General features: G+C 42.4%; 1 protein-coding gene across 2 annotated transcripts in view; it reads left to right on the top strand.

The window, feature by feature from the left end:
* Positions 1–18,029, top strand: part of Ylpm1 (YLP motif containing 1) — a 75,717-nt gene that overhangs the window by 21,002 nt on the left and 36,686 nt on the right. For both annotated transcript variants that reach the window (XR_009057818.1, XM_057782133.1), the window contains exon 5: positions 14,372–16,474. Coding sequence is in view for 1 of the 2 variants with exons in the window: in XM_057782133.1 (XP_057638116.1) it covers positions 14,372–16,474 (2,103 nt within the window). In the remaining variant the exon portion in view is untranslated. The remainder of the gene's footprint in view (positions 1–14,371; positions 16,475–18,029) is intronic.

The following is an 18,029-nucleotide window of genomic DNA, read 5'->3' as shown; positions in this document are numbered from 1 at the left end:
TAACTCTTAGCATTTGATCTGTTTGGGTTTGAGCAACCATTTTAGCCTGCTGAAGTCTTGGTCAGTGCTGCTTGTGTTACTATACATATGTATAGTTTTATCAACTGCAACTTGACTTCTTTTTTTGATTAGTTTAGTTTGATGTGGTTTCATCTCTCGAGACAGATGTAGGGTCTTGCTACTTAGCTCAGGCTGATGTGGAATTCATTATATAGCCCAGAGTAGTTACAAACTCTTGATCCTCCTGCATCAGTCTCCTGAGGGCTAAGGTCATAGGCATGTATCAACATGCTGAAACTCCCTTCTTCCTGTTTTCTTTCGGTTTTTTGAGACAGGGTTTCCATGTGGCTTTGGAGCCTGTCCTGGAACTAGCTCTTATAGACCAGGCTGGTCTCAAACTCACAAAGATCCGCCTGCCTCTGCCTCCCGAGCACTGGGATTAAAGGTGTGTGTCACCACCGCCTGGCCAGTTTTTTCAATAATGATGCTTTCTATTGAAAGTGAATGTAGAAAAGTACCAGGTTATTATACACAGCTCTGTGAACTTCACAAAGACATGTTTATGTCATCACTACTCAGATCAAGAAGTAAAAATGACTAGTGTTTAAGTCGTCCTCCTCAGTGGTCTAAAGAGATAGTTCACTAGTCAAGAGCCTTTGTTGTTCTTGAGGAGGACCTGGCTTTGAACTCATGGTGGTTCATAAACATCTTAACTCTAATTCTAGGGGATCCACTTCTGACTTCTGTGGTCACAAAGCACGCACATAGTACACAACATACATACAGACAAAACACACATAAAAGGTATAAATCTAATTTTTAAAAAATCCTCCTCATCCTCCTTCTCAGTCATTTTCCCCTCAGCCCAAAGATGACCACTGTACTGTCTTTTAAACCGCAGGTTGCCTATTTTGAGCTTTATTGTTAATGGGATCATACTTTATGTACTCCTTTGACTATGGTGTCTTTCATTTGATATTCTGTTGTAAGATTGTGTCATGTGTAACATTCTCCTTTCTGGGGAATAGCCCATTAATATGATTTTACCATAATCTGTTTATTCTAATACAGTTATGATTAAAAATGCTGAAACCTGTCTTATTGCATTTATTAGTCTGTTTTATTTATGTGTGCATGTGTACTTGCTGCAGCCAAGTGTGAAAGTCAGAGGACAACCTGTGGGAGTTGGTTCTCCTTCCACTATAGGGGCCCCAGGGTGGCACTCAGGTCTTGAGGTTTGGCAGCAGGTACCTTTACCCACTGAGCCATCTCACTGGCCTGAAATGTGTCTTTTGGTGCTGTATAAATCTTGACATGTGCCTGAATGCATGCGTATGATTTTGTTTAGCTATTTTTTATGTGTAGGTTATAATCATGCTGTATGTACTTTTTGAGTTTGTCATTTTCACTTGACATGTTACTGTCAGACTCATCCACGTTGTTTGTGTTGATGTAGTTTATTCTTGTTCCTATACAGTTTTTCATTGTGTGGATATACTACAATTTACTTAAAGGATTGGAGTTGTTTGATCATAGGGTCTTCTGGTCTGAATATGCTCTACAGTGGTAGATAAGAGGTGGTTTCAGTTTATCTTTTCACTAGTATTATTTCAGAGTTTGTTGTTTTGTTATTATTTTTTAACCTCCTTGTCAACTCTTAGTTTTGTTAAACTTAAAATGTTAAGTTGCATTGGTGGATGTTAATATTATTGTGGTAATAGTTGGAATTTTGCACTTCTTGATACGTGGTAGAGTTATATTGTTTTCCATTTGATTATTAGTGGGCTACATTTCCTCTGTATGAGATGCTGATTCGAGGCTTTTTTCATTAGAATATGTACTTTATTTCTTACTGATTTATAGAAGTTTGTAATATATTCTAGAACCGGTTCATGTTCCACTATTGTAGGATTCTCAATCTACACTTTAACTACCCGTATAGCAGAAAATGTGTCATTGTTGACCATCTAGGTTTAGTGAACACTTTTTAGTTTAAATTTTAAGGTGATTTACAGAAAAATTGAAAAGGATGGTAAAAACCAGCTTTTACATTTTAATAAGCATTTTAAAAGAGTAAATTTACTTTGTATAAAATAGTTTGACACATAAAATCATAAAAGATAAATGCCATGTAACCTTTTAGCAAATCAAGATGGTCCAAATTCTTGCCACAGAATATGTGTTAAAGGTCTTTCCTGTTTAATGACTAAATGTACTGCATATCTTCTGTCCTTAAGAAGGTATTGTTGGGTCATGCGGTGGTGGTGCAGGCCTTTAATCCCAGCACTCAGGAGGCAGGGTCAGGCAGATCTCTGTGAGTTTGAGGTCAGCCTGGGCTACACAGCAAGTTCCAGGACTGGCTCCATACATAGCTACAGAGGTCCTGAGTTCAATTCCCTGCTCACTAACATCTGTAATGAGATCTGGTGCCCTCTTCTGGCCTGCAGGCAGAACAATGTATATATAATAAATGAATAAAATCTTTTAAAAAATGTATCGTGAGTTCGAGACCAGCTTGGTCTACAAGAGCTAGTTCCAGGACAGACTTCAAAACCACAGAGAAGGCCGGGCGGTGGTGGCGCACGCCTTTAATCCCAGCACTCGGGAGGCAGAGACAGGCGGATCTCTGTGAGTTCGAGACCAGCCTGGTCTACAAGAGCTAGTTCCAGGCCGGGCGGTGGTGGCGCACGCCTTTAATCCCAGCACTTGGGAGGCAGAGGCAGGCGGATCTCTGTGAGTTCGAGACCAGCCTGGTCTACAAGAGCTAGTTCCAGGACAGGCTCCAAAACCACAGAGAAACCCTGTCTCGAAAAACCAAAAAAAAAAAAAAAAAAAAAAAAAAAAAGAGCTAGTTCCAGGACAGACTCCAAAACCACAGAGAAACCCTGTCTCAAAAAACCAAAAAAAAAAAAAAAAGAAAAAAACCACAGAGAAACCCTGTCTCAAAAAAAAAAATGTATTGTTGTTAAAGGGGGGGTGGAGCTGGAGAGATGTTAGATAGTTAAGAGCACTGACTACTCTCCCAGAGGTTCTGGGTTTGATTCTCAGTACCCTCATGGCAGCTCACAGTTCCAAGATCAGACACTCTTTTAGACATGCATGTAGGCAAAACACCCATACACAAAGATAGATAGATAGATAGATAGATAGATAGATAGATAGATAGATAGATAGATAGATAGATAGATAGATATAGATAGAATTGTTTGCTTATCAGTTCTTGAGCTTAAGAAAATTCATCTACAGTAGTGTCATCTGAAGACTTACAGATTCACTTATATAAGAAATTGAATACGTTTTAGAGCCTGGAATGCTGTTCTCTCAGCGCATATCTTTTGATTCTAATAATTAAAAAATTATTCCAATAATTAAAAAAAAACATTTTATGTGTCTGAGTGTTTTATCTATAGTGTGTCTCTGTGAACCACGTACACACTTGGTGTTGGTAGAGTCCAGAAGAGGGTGTTAGATCCGCTGGAACTGCAGTTACAGGTGCTTGTGAGCCGCGTGGGTGCTGTGAATCTAACACAAGTTCTCTAGAAGAGTAGCCAGTGCTCTTAACCACTGAACTGTCTCTTTAGCTCCCCAGTTGTAATAATTTTAAAACAACTTTATATGCTAGTTTTCTTCTCTTCATTACTATAATTGGAAAATGAAAATCTAAATTTTTATTTGGCTTAATGAAGCCCAAAAGCAGAGTATAATATTTTGGGCAGTTCTAAGGTGATAACATTTTATTTTACCTTTGTTTCATTGTCTTAGACCATTCCTTTTGTTGTAGTTGTCTCCTTATTCTTATTCTTAATTTTAAGCATAATTAAGAAAAATTGACATTATGATGAGAATTCAAGTCAATGATAAATTATGGAGTAGTTCAGGATATAGGGGAAAATCATCAAGATCTCAATTTTTATAAATTTAAGAAAGAATTCAATGAACCCAAATGATAGTTACAAGATAATATACACTTTTTTTAAACATTTATTTGTGGCTATGTGAGGGAGTGGAGATTAGAGGACTTGCTGAAATTAGGTCTTTCCTCCCATCAGTGAGTCCCAAAGATAGCACTCAGGCTTAGTGGCCAGCACATTGACCTGCTGAGCTTTCCCGCTGACCCTATTCTATATTTTAAAACATAAAATTTCTGTTTGTTCATATGTAGGACTAGGAGGAAAGCTGTTATGAAATATGTTTTTATCTTTAGCTATAACTATTTTTAAAATTTTTTTAGCTAGTACAGAGTATACAAGTAGAGCATTAAAGTTGATATCTTTGACTTTGGGGTGGGTGTTTTTTTTGTCTTGTATGTATGTATGATTTTCTGCATATATGTTTACTGCATGGTGTCTGGTGCTTTTGGGGAGTGAGGTGAGGGGATGTTGAGACTAGGTCTGCCTGTGTAGCCTTGGCTGTCCTGGAACTCTAATAGACCAGGCTGGCCTTGAACTCAGAGATCAACATGCTTCTGTCTCCTGAATACTGGGATTAAAGGCTTGTGTCACCAGACTCTATGCCTGGTGATCTTGGAGTTTAGAAGATGGTGTCAGATCTGGAATTGGAATTATAGGTGGTCATGAGCCACCATATGGGTCTTGGGAACTGATCCTGGCTCCTTTTCAAGAGCAAGTCTTTTAACCACCAAGTCTAATCTCTAGCCAGTGGTTCTCAACCTTCCTAATTCCTCGACCCTTTACTATAGTTCTCATGTTGTGGTGGCCTTCAGCTATAAAATTATTTGTTGCTTCTTTATAACTAATTTTGCTACTGTTGTGAATCATAATGTAAATATCTGATTTGTGGGATATCTGATATGCAACCCCTGTAAAGGGTCATTTGAACCATAGTTTTGAAAGACCCCCGGTGTGGGGAGACTCTCGCTCAAGTCTCGGGATAACTCGACACCCCCTCCCCAGGAACTCATGAGAGACCAGCGCTGGGGCCGAGATTCATATCTCACACAGGGGAGGAGTTGGACCTAGAGTAGCTGGGAGAAACCACAACCCAGTAATCCAAAGGGGATAGGGACGGCATCATTGGAAAATTCCGAAAATACCACTGATCATCACAAGGGGGTAACTCCCTGTTTCTCAAGATTATTCTCAAGATTATAATCTAACTTTATCTTCAGCTAATTACTGAAACAGAGTCACTGAACTGGCTAACCCAGATTTTTGGCTCTTCTCTTTCTGTTAGATTTTTGGCTCTATTTTTTCCTGCTAGAGGAGTCTGGATTTATCTGGGCTTCTTCTAGTACCTAGTTCTAATCATAGAACTAGATTTTAGTATCTTCTTGACCTCGTAAAGTGCTATATTGGTGGCGTAACATCAAAATCTGAACAGCACTTATTCCTTCTCTAATGAAGGTAATTAGTTTATTTAATATACATGGACCTATAATCAGTAGCAGAAGCAAAATTAGGAATGGTCCCATAAGGGAGGATATCAGAGTAGTCATCCAAGGAGATCTACTAAACCAGCTCTCAAACCATCCCTGATGTGCTTTTCTGTCTCTTTGTCTTTTGTCTAACCTTTCTCTAAGTTTACTCATGGAGTCTTTAATTACTCCTGAATGGTCCACATAGAAGCAACATTCTTCTCTGAGAGTAGCACATAATCCTCGGTCTTTTAAGAATAACAAATCTAATCCCCTTCTATTCTGTAAGACCACTTCTGAGAGGGAAGTCAGTGACTCTTCAAGTTTGGAAATAGATTGTTCTAGAGCCCTCAGATCTTCATCCATGGCTATTCTTAATTCATTGAAGTACTGAGGGGCCTGTATTAGGGCAGCGGTACCTGTCCCAACACCGGCAGCTACCCCAAGGCCCAGGATTGCTGCTAGTGTCAGAGAAATAGGTTCTCGTCGAAAGCAAGTTGGATGCTTGTCAAACTCATCTTCAAGCATGTTAGCTGGATGATAAAAGACCCTAGGTACCAATTGTACAAGCACACGGTAATCTTTGATGTCATTAAAAACCGATGTCAACATGCAAGGCCTGTACTACAAGCCCACCATTTACCTAAACTGGGAACCAAGTACCTGGTGTCAGGAGTCTTAGGGCTCTTAAGAGTCTCATTACATAAACGTTTGTAGGCAACCGGTGGATTTCCCAGACATGTCCCCTACACCTGTAACCTCAGTAAGAGCCAGCCTATGATCAGTCCCCCAAACACAAGCCTCCTGACTGGTGGTGTTGTTAAAAGCCCTGGATACTACAAGTCCTTCATAATAAGGAGGTCCTGATGCTAAGCAAGGCCAGCAGGATTCTGTCATATTGGGGTTCGTTTGATTCAGCATAAAGAATGCCCCTCGTATGAGGTTAAGCAATCTCTGTCCCGTGGACGGAAGGGTCAGAGAAGTCATGTTTGCCCCAGGCCAGGGGCTGGGAGTTGTGGTCTTATTAGTGGATCCCTCCTGCGTTCTTGGGGGGTCTAGGGCTGGGGGACCCTGTTTAGTCAGTACCTGATTGGGCCCTATGGGCCATCTTGTTAGACTCTCAATCTTCTGTCTGATCTTGAATATAATACCGTCATCTATCCTTTCTTTGTAGAACCTAAGCCCCCAATAATATCCTGATATCCAACTCGTAGCCTTCTTCCCTGATTCAGTAAAATTTATCTGCAGGGGTGGCACCAGCCTTGGCAGGCTCCCTGGCTCAGCTCCTTCCACTTGGAGAAATCTGAGTGTGAATAGTTGGCCCCAGCTGAGATGTAACCCCAGGAAGAGGAGGGTTCCAATAGGTGTCTCCAGTGGTTTCACATCCCCAGTTTTTACAATAGAAATGATAACTCCCCCATAGGTAGGGTTCAGGCTCCGATCTCGATGCAGCCCCGGACAAACATAGAAGGATAGGGAGCTTAACCTGGCTCTTCTGCCCGGAGTACTACATCTCCTCCATGGGTCTAGACCCCATCGTCCCGGAGGGGAAGCCTCTGTGGGTGGTCTAGAGGTATCAAAGTATCCTTCAAGGTCCCAGGGTTTGGGGACCCCTATAGTCAATTTACATAAGTCTGGGTAGAGAGTGGGCCACCATGTTCCTGGAGGAGTCTCCCTTGTGAGTTCCCATATGACATCCCCTCCTCCTGTTAGGACCTGCCAAGAGATTGAGTCCTTGGGGCGCATGGGGGTTATTGTTCTTCACCTGAACTGGGTTTAGGTGCACAACACAGATGCAGCTTAAAGGGTCCATAGTTTTTTCCAGTTTCCATTTATCTTTGGCCGGTGCAGGAGCTCGTTTCACGTGGGAGGCATGAATCCAGGCTGAGATGCCTTCCACTTTCACTGCCATGGTAGTTGTCAGGAGCACTAAGTAGGGTCCCTTCCAGCGAGGTTCTAGGTTCCCGACTCGGTGTCGCCGAACTAGTACAGCTTCTCCCACTTGGAAATGGTGCGGCACGTTTGGGTCCCCAGGCTCGTATGCCTCTTTTAGTTGTTTCCAGAGCTGGCGCCTTACTACTTCAAGGGCCTTCAGGTGAGCAGATAATGGTCTAGGAAGAACAGCATCAGGATTATGTATCCCACCTGCCTCAGTAAGTGGTGGCGGTCCCCTACATAGGATCTCATAAGGGGTGAGTTTAAATCGCCCTGGGGTGTTTCGAACCTGGAACAGGGGAAAGGGAAGGAGGGCTGTCTAGTCATTTCCGCTGGTCTCTAGAGCCAATTTTGTCAGTGTCTCTTTTAGGGTTTTATTCATCCTTTCTACCTGACCTGAGCTCTGGGGTCGGAAAGCACAATGTAATTTCCAATTGATCCCCAGTTAGGTGACCCCAAGTGAGTCAGGTAATGTAAGCTGGTAACATACTTGTGCCCTTCTTCGTGTGGAAGGACTAGTTTTCCTCCTTCTGTCTCTATTGCCCCGTATGGGGTTTTCTTTACCAGTCCTAATTTGCCCATAACTTGATAGTCTTCGGGAGTGTATCTAAAGTTGGTTTCACTGATATCATGATAATCTTTAGACTCTTTGACTGCCAGGATCATTGCTTCCTGAGCCGCCTGTTTAGCAGTTAGGTCTGCCTTCTGATTTCCTTTAGCTACAGCATCTCGAGCTTTTTGGTGTCCTGGACAATGTATGACAGCTACCTTCTTTGGCAAATGTATGGCCTCGAGGAGGCTCAGAATTTCTTCTTTATTTTTTATGTCTTTTTCTGCAGATGTCAACAGTGCTCTTTGTCTGTATACTGCTCCGTGTATATGGGCAGTGGCAAAAGCATACCTGGTTAGTGTTATGCCCAAATCCGTGGGGTTGCCACAAAAGCCAACAAAGGAGACCGAGTCCCATGTAAAAGTAAAGAGCCTTTATTTTAATCAAGTTTGCAAACAATGTATTGGAATATCCAGAGAGTCCCGAGCTCAATTAGAATTTTTTTTTTCATTGCATATCACTCCTTTATTATACTGATCTGGAAAAGAAGATTTAGTATGCCCAAAACAAGTTCTGGACCCACACGGTAGGGTCAAGCAGCTGGAACATGATTCAGACAGTGAAAGACAAAACCCTGGACATGATCAAGGGGCACTTCACCTCTACCAGACAAGACAGGGTCCTAACACACAGTCAGGACACTCCTGTCCCTTGAGGACAAGGAGTTTATCCCACTTGATATGAGGAATGGCTTATTTTCTGGTGACCACATAGACTATTTCAATCACCACTAGAAACCTCAGAGGGATTTTTGTGTGCTGATAAATATATATGTACTTTTGTTTTTGTAAAAGTAAATGTAATACATAGACTTGACAGGATTGATCCCAACCTTCGGGGGCCAGCCGCTCCTTTAGGCTCAGAGAGGAAGGCAGTTCATCTTTTAAATCCAAGCTACTTTCACTGGAATGACTACAGCCCCAGTTACCTAACTGCAGAAGAGTGCAGGACAGGCTTCACCCTGGTCAGGCCACAGCATGGTTCCTCCCTGACCTCCTAAAGCAGACCCTTGTAAACAAAGGACTAACAAAACTGTAATTATTACCTCTCAATTCTCCTGGGAGGGAGCCGTCCCTGGATGTGGACCAAGAACCTGCACCCTAGAGGTGTTACTCTGACTAGATTCTATGAAGGGAGTGGGTGCAGGGGATAAAATACTAAAACAAAATGGGAGCCACGGGTCCCCATCTGCAGCTACAACTTAAACATAATATCCTAAACATGGAGTCAGTGACTTGACAGGTGCTGGGAAGGGCGCAGGAGGCAGACAGGCAGGGAGGAGGGTCTCGGGGCAGAAGTCTGTCTGCCCGCCTTCACTTCTTGGCCTTGCGTGGCCTCAGCTTCCATGGCTTTCCGCATGGTCTCTTCATCTCCTAGGAACAGCATGGGTTTAACGGGCTTCAAGTTCTTGTCCAATTCATAGACAATGGGAATGCCAGTTGGCAGGTTCAGCTCCATGATGGCCTCTTCTGAGAGACCCTCCAGATGCTTGATGATCCCCCCCGAAGGCTGTTGCTATGGGCCGCAATCAGGACTCTCTTCCTCTCTTTGATCTGGGGGACAATCTCTTCATTCCAGAAGGGCAGTGCTCTGGCAATAGTGTTCTTTAGGCTCTCACAGGACGGTAGCTGGTCCTCAGTAAGGTCTGCGTACCTGCGATCCTTACTGATGTTGCTGTAGAAGGGATGGTCAGGCTCCATTGGCGGTGGTGGGACATCGTAAGATCGCCTCCAGATCTTTACCTGTGCCTCACCATGCTTAGCAGCAGTTTCTGCTTTATTGAGACCAGTCAGACCCCCATAGTGTCGCTCATTGAGGCGCCAGGTCCTGACCACTGGCAGCCACATCTGGTCAATGGCAATCCAGGACTGTCCAGAGGGTCCGGATTGCTCTCTTCTGCATTGAGGTGAAGCAGATGTCGAATTCATAGCCAGCATCTCGCAAAGCCTGTCCGCCGGGCTTCACTTCCTCGTGGCCCGCCCAGCTCAGGTCGGCGTCGTACCAGCCGCTGAAGCGGTTCTCCAGGTTCCAGGCGCTATCGCTGTGCCGGATGAGGACCAGCTTGTAGGCGGGCATGGCGATAGGCAAGGGGATGCAGCCGAGCTAGAATTGGGTTTTTATAGTAAAGGTGGGGGTGAGGTGTCTCTGAGGTTCAGGACCCCTGATTGGCTGACATTTGTCTAGGGGTGTCCTGCTGCTGGGGTGCGCTGGCAGGTAGTCCTATCTACAGTGGTTGGAATGTCAGGCATTTCTTTTGAATGGTCTGCTCTTGGGTGGGGTTGGGTAATCTCAGTTTGTGGTATTTTCCTGCTACCAGGTATTGCTTCAGGGTAAACTACTGAAACTCAGGCCTCTTATTTAAATTTATCGAAGGCCAGAATCCCAGATGATAATAATGGTTGGAAGTAAAGAAGTTCCTTTGGGTGACCTGCCCAGACTTAGATTATCATGGTTGGCCCCCACAGTTAGTACCTTTGCATATATGCCAATACGTATTATTTAACTAAGAAATACTCATAACTCTTAGAGATTTTTTTTTCTCTTAGAGTTTTTAATAATGTATTTTATCTTTTGATTATGTGTTTGGCTATGTGCACATTAGATTAAAGGATATCCTGCAGTTTAGGTTATAGGCATTGAGTAGCTGTGGACATGTGTTCTGCAAACTAAACTCGGGTCCTCTGAAAAAGTAGTACATGCCTTAACTGCTAAGCCATCTCTCCAGCCCCTAGAATTCTTATTTCTACAACTGATCATGTGGTCATAGGTGATTCTTATACCTAGCTCCTCTTGGCTGCCATTCCATATCCACTTTATTCTCTGCAGATACCTCGGGTGATCCTGGCTCTTTGTTGACTCACACAGAGAGGGTCAAGACCTCTGTCCTTTATTATTATTATTTTATTTTTTAGTATGTATGTGTGTGCCTGTGGAGGCCAGAAAAGGATTCCTTGGAACTAGAATCACGGGTGTCTACGAGTCACCTGATAGGGATGCTGGGAACTGAACTCTGGTCCTCTGAAAGAGCAGCTGTCACTCGTAACTGTAACTGCTCAGCCTGTTTTATCTTGTGGGTGTGCCTTTGTATGGTGTGTGACATATTTGTGGATGCACATGTTTCGATGTGTATAGAGAGATTGTTGTTGGTGTCTTCCTATCATAGTCTATATTTATGAAACAGAATCTCTTGCTGAACCCAGAGCTGGTAATCTGGCTAAGTTAGCTAGCCAGTTTGTCCCAGAGATTCCTGAGTGCCTCCTGTGCACAGACTGTCTCATCACTCTTGTTTGTTTATTTATATTTTATGTGTATTAGTGTTTTCCTACATATATTTGTGGACCATGTGCTTGCTTGTTACCTGCAGAGGTCAGAAGAAAATGTGAGATCTCCTGGAACTGGAGTTACAGGTAATTGTGAGCTACCATGTGGGTGCTGGGACTTGAACCCAGGTTCTCTGCAAGGGCAAGTGTTAAACCACGGAACCATTGCTCCATCTCCCCCGTCCAGTTTTTATGTGGATACTGGAGCTCTAAACTCCAGCCCTCACTCCTTGCACTACAAGCATTTCATCCACTGAGTTATATCTACAGCCCTTCCATCGACTTTAACCTTGGAGCACCGAAATATTAAGAGCTGTCCTTGAATCTCACGGTTCAGATTATACTGTTTACCTCACGTGACCCAGCATCCTCCCAAGAGGTAGGATTAGCTGAATGTAGTGGTACAAGTGGTATACATCTGTAGTCCCAGAATTTACACAAAGCAGGAGGGTCATGGCTTCTAGGCCAGCTTGGTAAGACTCTATCTTAAACAAACAAACAGGATTGGTTACTTCCAGCCAATACAGTACCCTCCATTTTTGTTGGTTCAGCTTCCATTTTGTAGATTTAGTGTTGGCTTCCTGCTGTAGAAGTAGTTCCCCCTGTTGAAACTAAGACTTTTACACTAGCAAAGCCCAAAGGGACAGAGATTGGGAGCTAAATATTTGCTGAAATTAATTTTATTACTCTTAATTGGTTTCCCACATAGAGAATCAAAAACCCTTCATTTAAAAAAACATGGAAAAAATGTCAACTAAATCAGAAACTTTGTAGTCATCCTAAATGTGTGTGTGTGTGTGTGTGTGTGTGTGTGTGTGTGTGTACACATACGTACTGGGCTTCACTGACAGTCACCATGGGATGAACCCCTGCTAGGCTGTCTGTTCATTCTGCTGATGATTCCTTTTGTGTAATCTCATATAATCCTATTTGTCAATTTGACAATTATATGTTGTTGGAATTATTTTCTTTTCTTAATATTTATGTGCTTATGCATATGTAGATGTTCTGTGTGTATGTAGGAACCCTTGGAGGGCAGAAGAGGAGTTGCAGATACCCAACATGAGGGTACTGGGAACTGAACCTGGGCCCTCTGCAAGGGCAGTAAGCACTCCTAACCCCCTAACCATCTCTCTAGCTCCTCTAAATCTCCCTAGCTTCCTTTTTCACGCTTACTTAATTCCTGCTGGCTACAAAATGCTGTCAGTTCTGACTTTACATCACTCACTTGATCTCTGTTTTTACAGTTTCTTAGCAGGTTTGTTGGTATCACCTTCCTTATCTGAATTGTTGATTATGAGTTCTAGGCCAACTGAGCCTATATAACGAGGCCCTGTCTCAAACAAAACAAACAAACAAGATCAATTACTCTGTAAACTTTCTTCCTCTTTATCTTTTTTTAAACGAAATGAATCTTTTATACGTCGGATTGTATTTAGTGACTATAAAGCAGTTGCAAAATTATTTTAAACTCTGTATTAACCAGTTGAATTAATTAATCAGTCTTACAGAAATCCAAAGACAAAAGTCTTTAACAGATTAGAAATTTATTCTCTTTCAAGATTTATACAATGGCTTAGAAACTTGGGTTCCTTATTGTTCACTTCATCATCCCTTTGTGTATTGCCCTTATTTACATACATATAGTTGTTGGGAAGCATCATAAAAAGAGGAAGTGTGAAGAGGAGGATAAGCCTAATGCAGACAGGAGCCACCCAGAAGGATGTGTCAGTCACTTTTAGTTCTTTTGCTAGAGCTTGGTGTGAGTTCTAGCTACAAGAGAGGTTAAGAAAGAGTCTACAGTAAGACTGAAATTACAGTAAGGCTGGATTAGAGTTGGAGAAGGGGGAGTGAGTATTGGATCTCATCAGTAGTGCCTGCTGTAACAAGACAAACAAAAAGGTCTTCTAGAGACTGACACTCACCTCTTTGCCTTTTTCCTTTGCGTGCTGTCTTTCTACTCATCCTTTCCCAACTCCCCAGCACTTCAGCCACACTAAACCATTTGCAAACATGGTATGTGCTTCTCTGCCCCTTTCCTTCTTATATTGCTTTCTTAGCCTGAGGTACCCTTGCCATTTTGTCAAAAGTTGCCTTTCAAGTCTCAAGTGAAACATGTCTGCCCTATTTATAGGGTGGTTCCTCTCACCTGGATAATACTGACCATTCTCTAGAAGCCTGTTGTCTTTTTATTTGTTGACACTTTATCTACACTTACTATTTTTTTTAATTTGATACTATTTTTTTTAATTTGATTGTAGATCCTGAGAGCCCGGATGACATTATATTATTTCTTTTTTTTTTTTTTTTTTTTAAAGATTTATTTAATGTACGTTGGGGTTTTGCCTGCAAGCATGTCTGTATGAGGGTGTCAGATCCCCTGGAACTGGAGTTACTGTTGTGAGCTGCCATGTGGGTGCTCGGAATTGAACTCAGGTCCTTTGAAAGAGCAGCCAGTGCTCTTAACTACTTGAGCCATCTCTCCAGCCCCACATTTCATTATCTCTTATGTGTTGTATACTGCCTGTTGGAAAGATTATTTCTTTAATTATTGAGTGGTCCATAGCCATCAAATTTCTGACAAGACTTTCTAAAACTTTAGAGAACACTTTTAAAATATGCCTGGTGTGTGTGTGTGTGTGTGTGTGTGTGTGTGTGTGTGTGTGTGTGTATGTGAGACATTTGTTAGTCAAGATTTTAGTTCCGGTTCCAACAGTATTTATAATTATATTTTTCTACTAATTGTACCATACTTGGTTTTTAGTTAAAATATTTAACCCTAAAAGTACTCATAGTTATGGAGTTTTTTTTCTGTTAAAAAGGAGTGGACTATTCCATGTAATAAGGCGCAACACTTTTAATTGCTTTTTAACATTTCAGTAGATCATGACTGGCTGAAGACTGGTTGAAGTGGATTAGATAATGCTGGCATGCTTTCTAAATCTAGACCTAAAATCTTGCAGGCACTGCTGCCTTAACCTTCCGGTTTCTGAGAGGTGACATGGGGTTTGCTAATGACTGAGTCACTGTTATAAACAAAGTCTAAGGCAAGAGTGCCTTCAGTAATCTTACATGGAGAATTTTCTTTTCCTGCTTTACTGTCTTGAGTAATATCTTTTGTTTTACTTGTAGATTTGATGGTCCTCGAAGATTTGAGGATTTAGGGTCAAGGTGTGAAGGACCGAGACCCAAAGGGCCTCGTTTTGAAGGAAATCGCCCCGATGGGCCAAGACCCAGATATGAAAGTCACCCAGCAGAGGGCACTAAAAGCAAATGGGGAACGATCCCCCGGGGTCCAGCGTCTCAATTTTATATAACTCCCAGTACATCCCTAAGCCCTCGACAGAGTGGACCACAGTGGAAAGGCCCCAAAGCAACTGTTGGACAGCAGCATCAGCAGCAACCTAAGTCACAAGCAGAGCCTCTTTCAGGAAACAAAGAACCATTAGCAGACACAAGTAGTAACCTGCAGAAGAATTTTAAAATGCAATCAGCTGCATTTTCCACTGCTGCAGATGTCAAGGACACCAAGGCGGCTCAGTCGAATGAGAATCTAAGCGACTCTCAACAAGAGCCACCTAAAGGCCAAGTCTCGGAAGGGCCCAGAGAGCCCTCTAATTGGAACCAGAATTCTCAAACTATGGAGACTGGAATGGACAAAGCCCAAAGTGTTACCCGGCCTGTATTCCTTGCAAGTAAACCTGTACCTACTCCAGCTACCTTTTCCTTCAAATTAGAGAACTTGGTGGGAGGAACAGCAGCAGCATTGACTGTAGATAATGGTTTCAAACCTTTGGGTGTTGGTTTGCCCCACTCAGAAAACAACCAAGGAAAAGGTCTGTCTCAGCCAGATAGCAGAGAAAATATATTAGAAGGCAATAAAGGCAGCAGCTCATCTTACAGAGATCCTGGGCAAAACAGAGTGGAAGGTACACAGGATAAAGGACTAGTAAACAGAGGCCATTGCCAGACAATTAGTCAAGGCCCAGGACTGGTCAAAGAAGAAGACTTCCATGATAAGATGATGGGGAGAAGAGAAGACAGTCATGAGAAAATGAACAGAGGAGAAGGCAGTCGGGACAGGGTGTTGGTGAGGCCGGGAAACAGTCGGAACAAAGTGCCAGGTGGTCCACAAGACAGCCAGGACAGTAGAGATGGCAGCCAAGAAAGGGGGCCACCTCTCAGGGCTGGCAGTCAGGAGAGAGGACCTCCTCGAAGGGCTGGAAGTAGAGAGAGAGTACTGCCCCGAAGAGCTGGGAGCAGAGAGAGGGGACCAAGTCGGGGACCAGGCAGTCGAGAAAGGGGACTAGGAAGGCCAGATTTTGGTCATGATAGAGTTCCATTCAGACCAGAACCGGGAGATGGTGGGGAGAAAATGTATTCTTATCACCGAGATGAGCCTCCAAGGGCTCCGTGGAACCATGGAGAAGAGAGAGGACATGAAGAGTTCCCATTAGATGGTAGAAATGCTCCACTTGAGCGAGAAAGACTCGATGACTGGGATAGAGAGAAATACTGGAGAGAGTGCGAACGTGACTATCAAGATGATACACTAGATCCATACAGCAGAGAGGACAGGTTCTCAGCACCACAGTCTCGGGCTCATGATGGAGACAGGCGAGGTTGGTGGGATGATTGGGAAAGAGATCAGGACATGGATGAGGGTTATGGTAGGGAAATGGACAGGGACTTAGACAGAGATGTGGATCGGATTAGAAGACCCATGGATATGTATGATAGAAGTGTGGATAATGAGTGGGACAGAGATTATGGGAGACCGCTGGATGAACAAGAATCACAGTTTCATGAACGGGATATTCCATCTCTTCCACCTTTGCCACCCCTCCCACCTCTTCCACCTTTGGATAGATACCGGGATGATAGATGGAGAGAAGAAAGAAATCGAGACCATGGGTATGACCGAGATTTCCGTGATAGGGGTGAGTTGAGGATTCGAGAATATCCAGAAAGAGGAGATTCATGGCGGGAAAAGAGAGATTATGTTCCTGACAGAATGGACTGGGAAAGAGAACGGTTGTCAGACAGATGGTACCCATCTGATGTGGATAGACATTCCCCCGTGGTGGAACATATGCCATCCTCACATCATTCCTCTGAAATGATGGGGTCTGATACAAATTTAGACTCTGACCAAGGCCTTGGAGGGGTAATGGTTCTCAGTCAGAGGCAGCACGAAATCATTTTGAAAGCTGCACAAGAATTGAAAATGCTTCGGTAAGTTCACTCCTTAAGATCGTTTCTTTTAGTTCAAACAGATTTTCATACTGTCTTTTTTTTTTTCATTAAGTGTTTTTAATGGTACTCTTTTAAACCTTATTTCTTATCACATACTTTGAATTTGTATTTCTGGTTATTCATTGCTGTTTGGGATTAGGATGGGTATTTGGAAACTGTTAACGATGCAATATGCTCTAGGATGTGCAAATTGATTGCTGTTCTTGGCCTTTGTGGATGTTGCTGGCATATCTTGAGTGTGCATGTTTTAAGTGTTAAATCTCAACCTTTCAGGTCTCTGGGTTTCATGGGGCTCGCATATTGAGCTGTCGTTGTCTTCAGTAGGCAGGTTGTTCTTTGGCATTGGATCTGATAGGCTTCATAGTCTCTAGTCTTTGATGCAATGGTGGAAGGCACTTTAGTTTTCTCTGCTGGTATTAAGAATGCTTTACCTGGGAGTGTCTTCAGATTTGTCTGACTACTGATACTTGTTTTAGCGATGGTCATCTTTCCTTTTACCTGGAAGCAGGTATTTCTTCCTGTATTTTCATTGTGAAGTTGGATTGTTTTAACTTATATTCAGCTCTGTGGGTATTATATAATGTTTCTCATATAGTTGTAATAGTAAGGTTATTTTTGGTTTTGGTTTTTTTCCAAACAGGTTTTCAAGAAAATAAATGGTTAAGTTTTGATAGCTTCTAATGTGTTTGTTTCATCTTTCAATTTTGGTCTACATTTGCAGGGTATGCTAATTGAATTTGTAACTGAAGCATTACATTAGTACTAGAAAAATGTGACGACAAACCTAACTGTAGTGAGAATGAAAGGCAGTGTCCAGGGGGCAGATGGTTTCTTCTTTATCCGTGGAAGAGTCTGAGGTGGTCTTTTTCTCTAGGTTACTCATGAGCATGATGTAAGGCTTGCTCTAGAACATTAGCTACTTGCTTCTAAATTGTGGGCACTTTTAATTTACATGTACTCTGTGCTGGGCACTGCGCTGATCCTCCCATCTTAATAATCTTATCTGTCTAAAGACTTGCAGAGAAAATGATATCATTCTCATTTCACAAGTAACACTAAGACTTGCTGAAATTCCCTTGACTATTTATTAAATGCAGACCTAGAATTTGGACCCTGACTCTAAAATCTATGCTTTTATGGTGAACAAAAACTGATTGGTGATTGATTACTAAACTTCCAATTTCTTTCCTTTCCATTCTTAAAATTACTTTTCCATGCATTGTTGCTTTGCATAGAATTGCCGGATGCAAAGTGCTGCTCGTTCATCCTTTTTCCTTTCCGCCTCCTCCTAGGCAACAAAACCTGATCTAAGTATATGGAGTAATGGATAATAGTGGTTGTAGTTGAGAATACATAAGTTATATTATGCCTTTATAAAAGCAAGGAATACCATAAACAATATTTACATGAGCCAGTAACAAGCCTTATGCACTTTGTGTCCATTTGAGTGACAATATTGTACATAAAGAGAGATTGTAAAAATTCTGGACAACTTGTAATAGACATTGTAAATGTAGAAGGTGGGGATTGTAAG

The sequence above is a fragment of the Chionomys nivalis genome, chromosome 10 (assembly GCF_950005125.1).
Source record: "Chionomys nivalis chromosome 10, mChiNiv1.1, whole genome shotgun sequence".
In the NCBI taxonomy this organism is placed as follows: domain Eukaryota; kingdom Metazoa; phylum Chordata; class Mammalia; order Rodentia; family Cricetidae; genus Chionomys; species Chionomys nivalis.
This window is presented reverse-complemented; position numbering and strand designations above follow the sequence as displayed.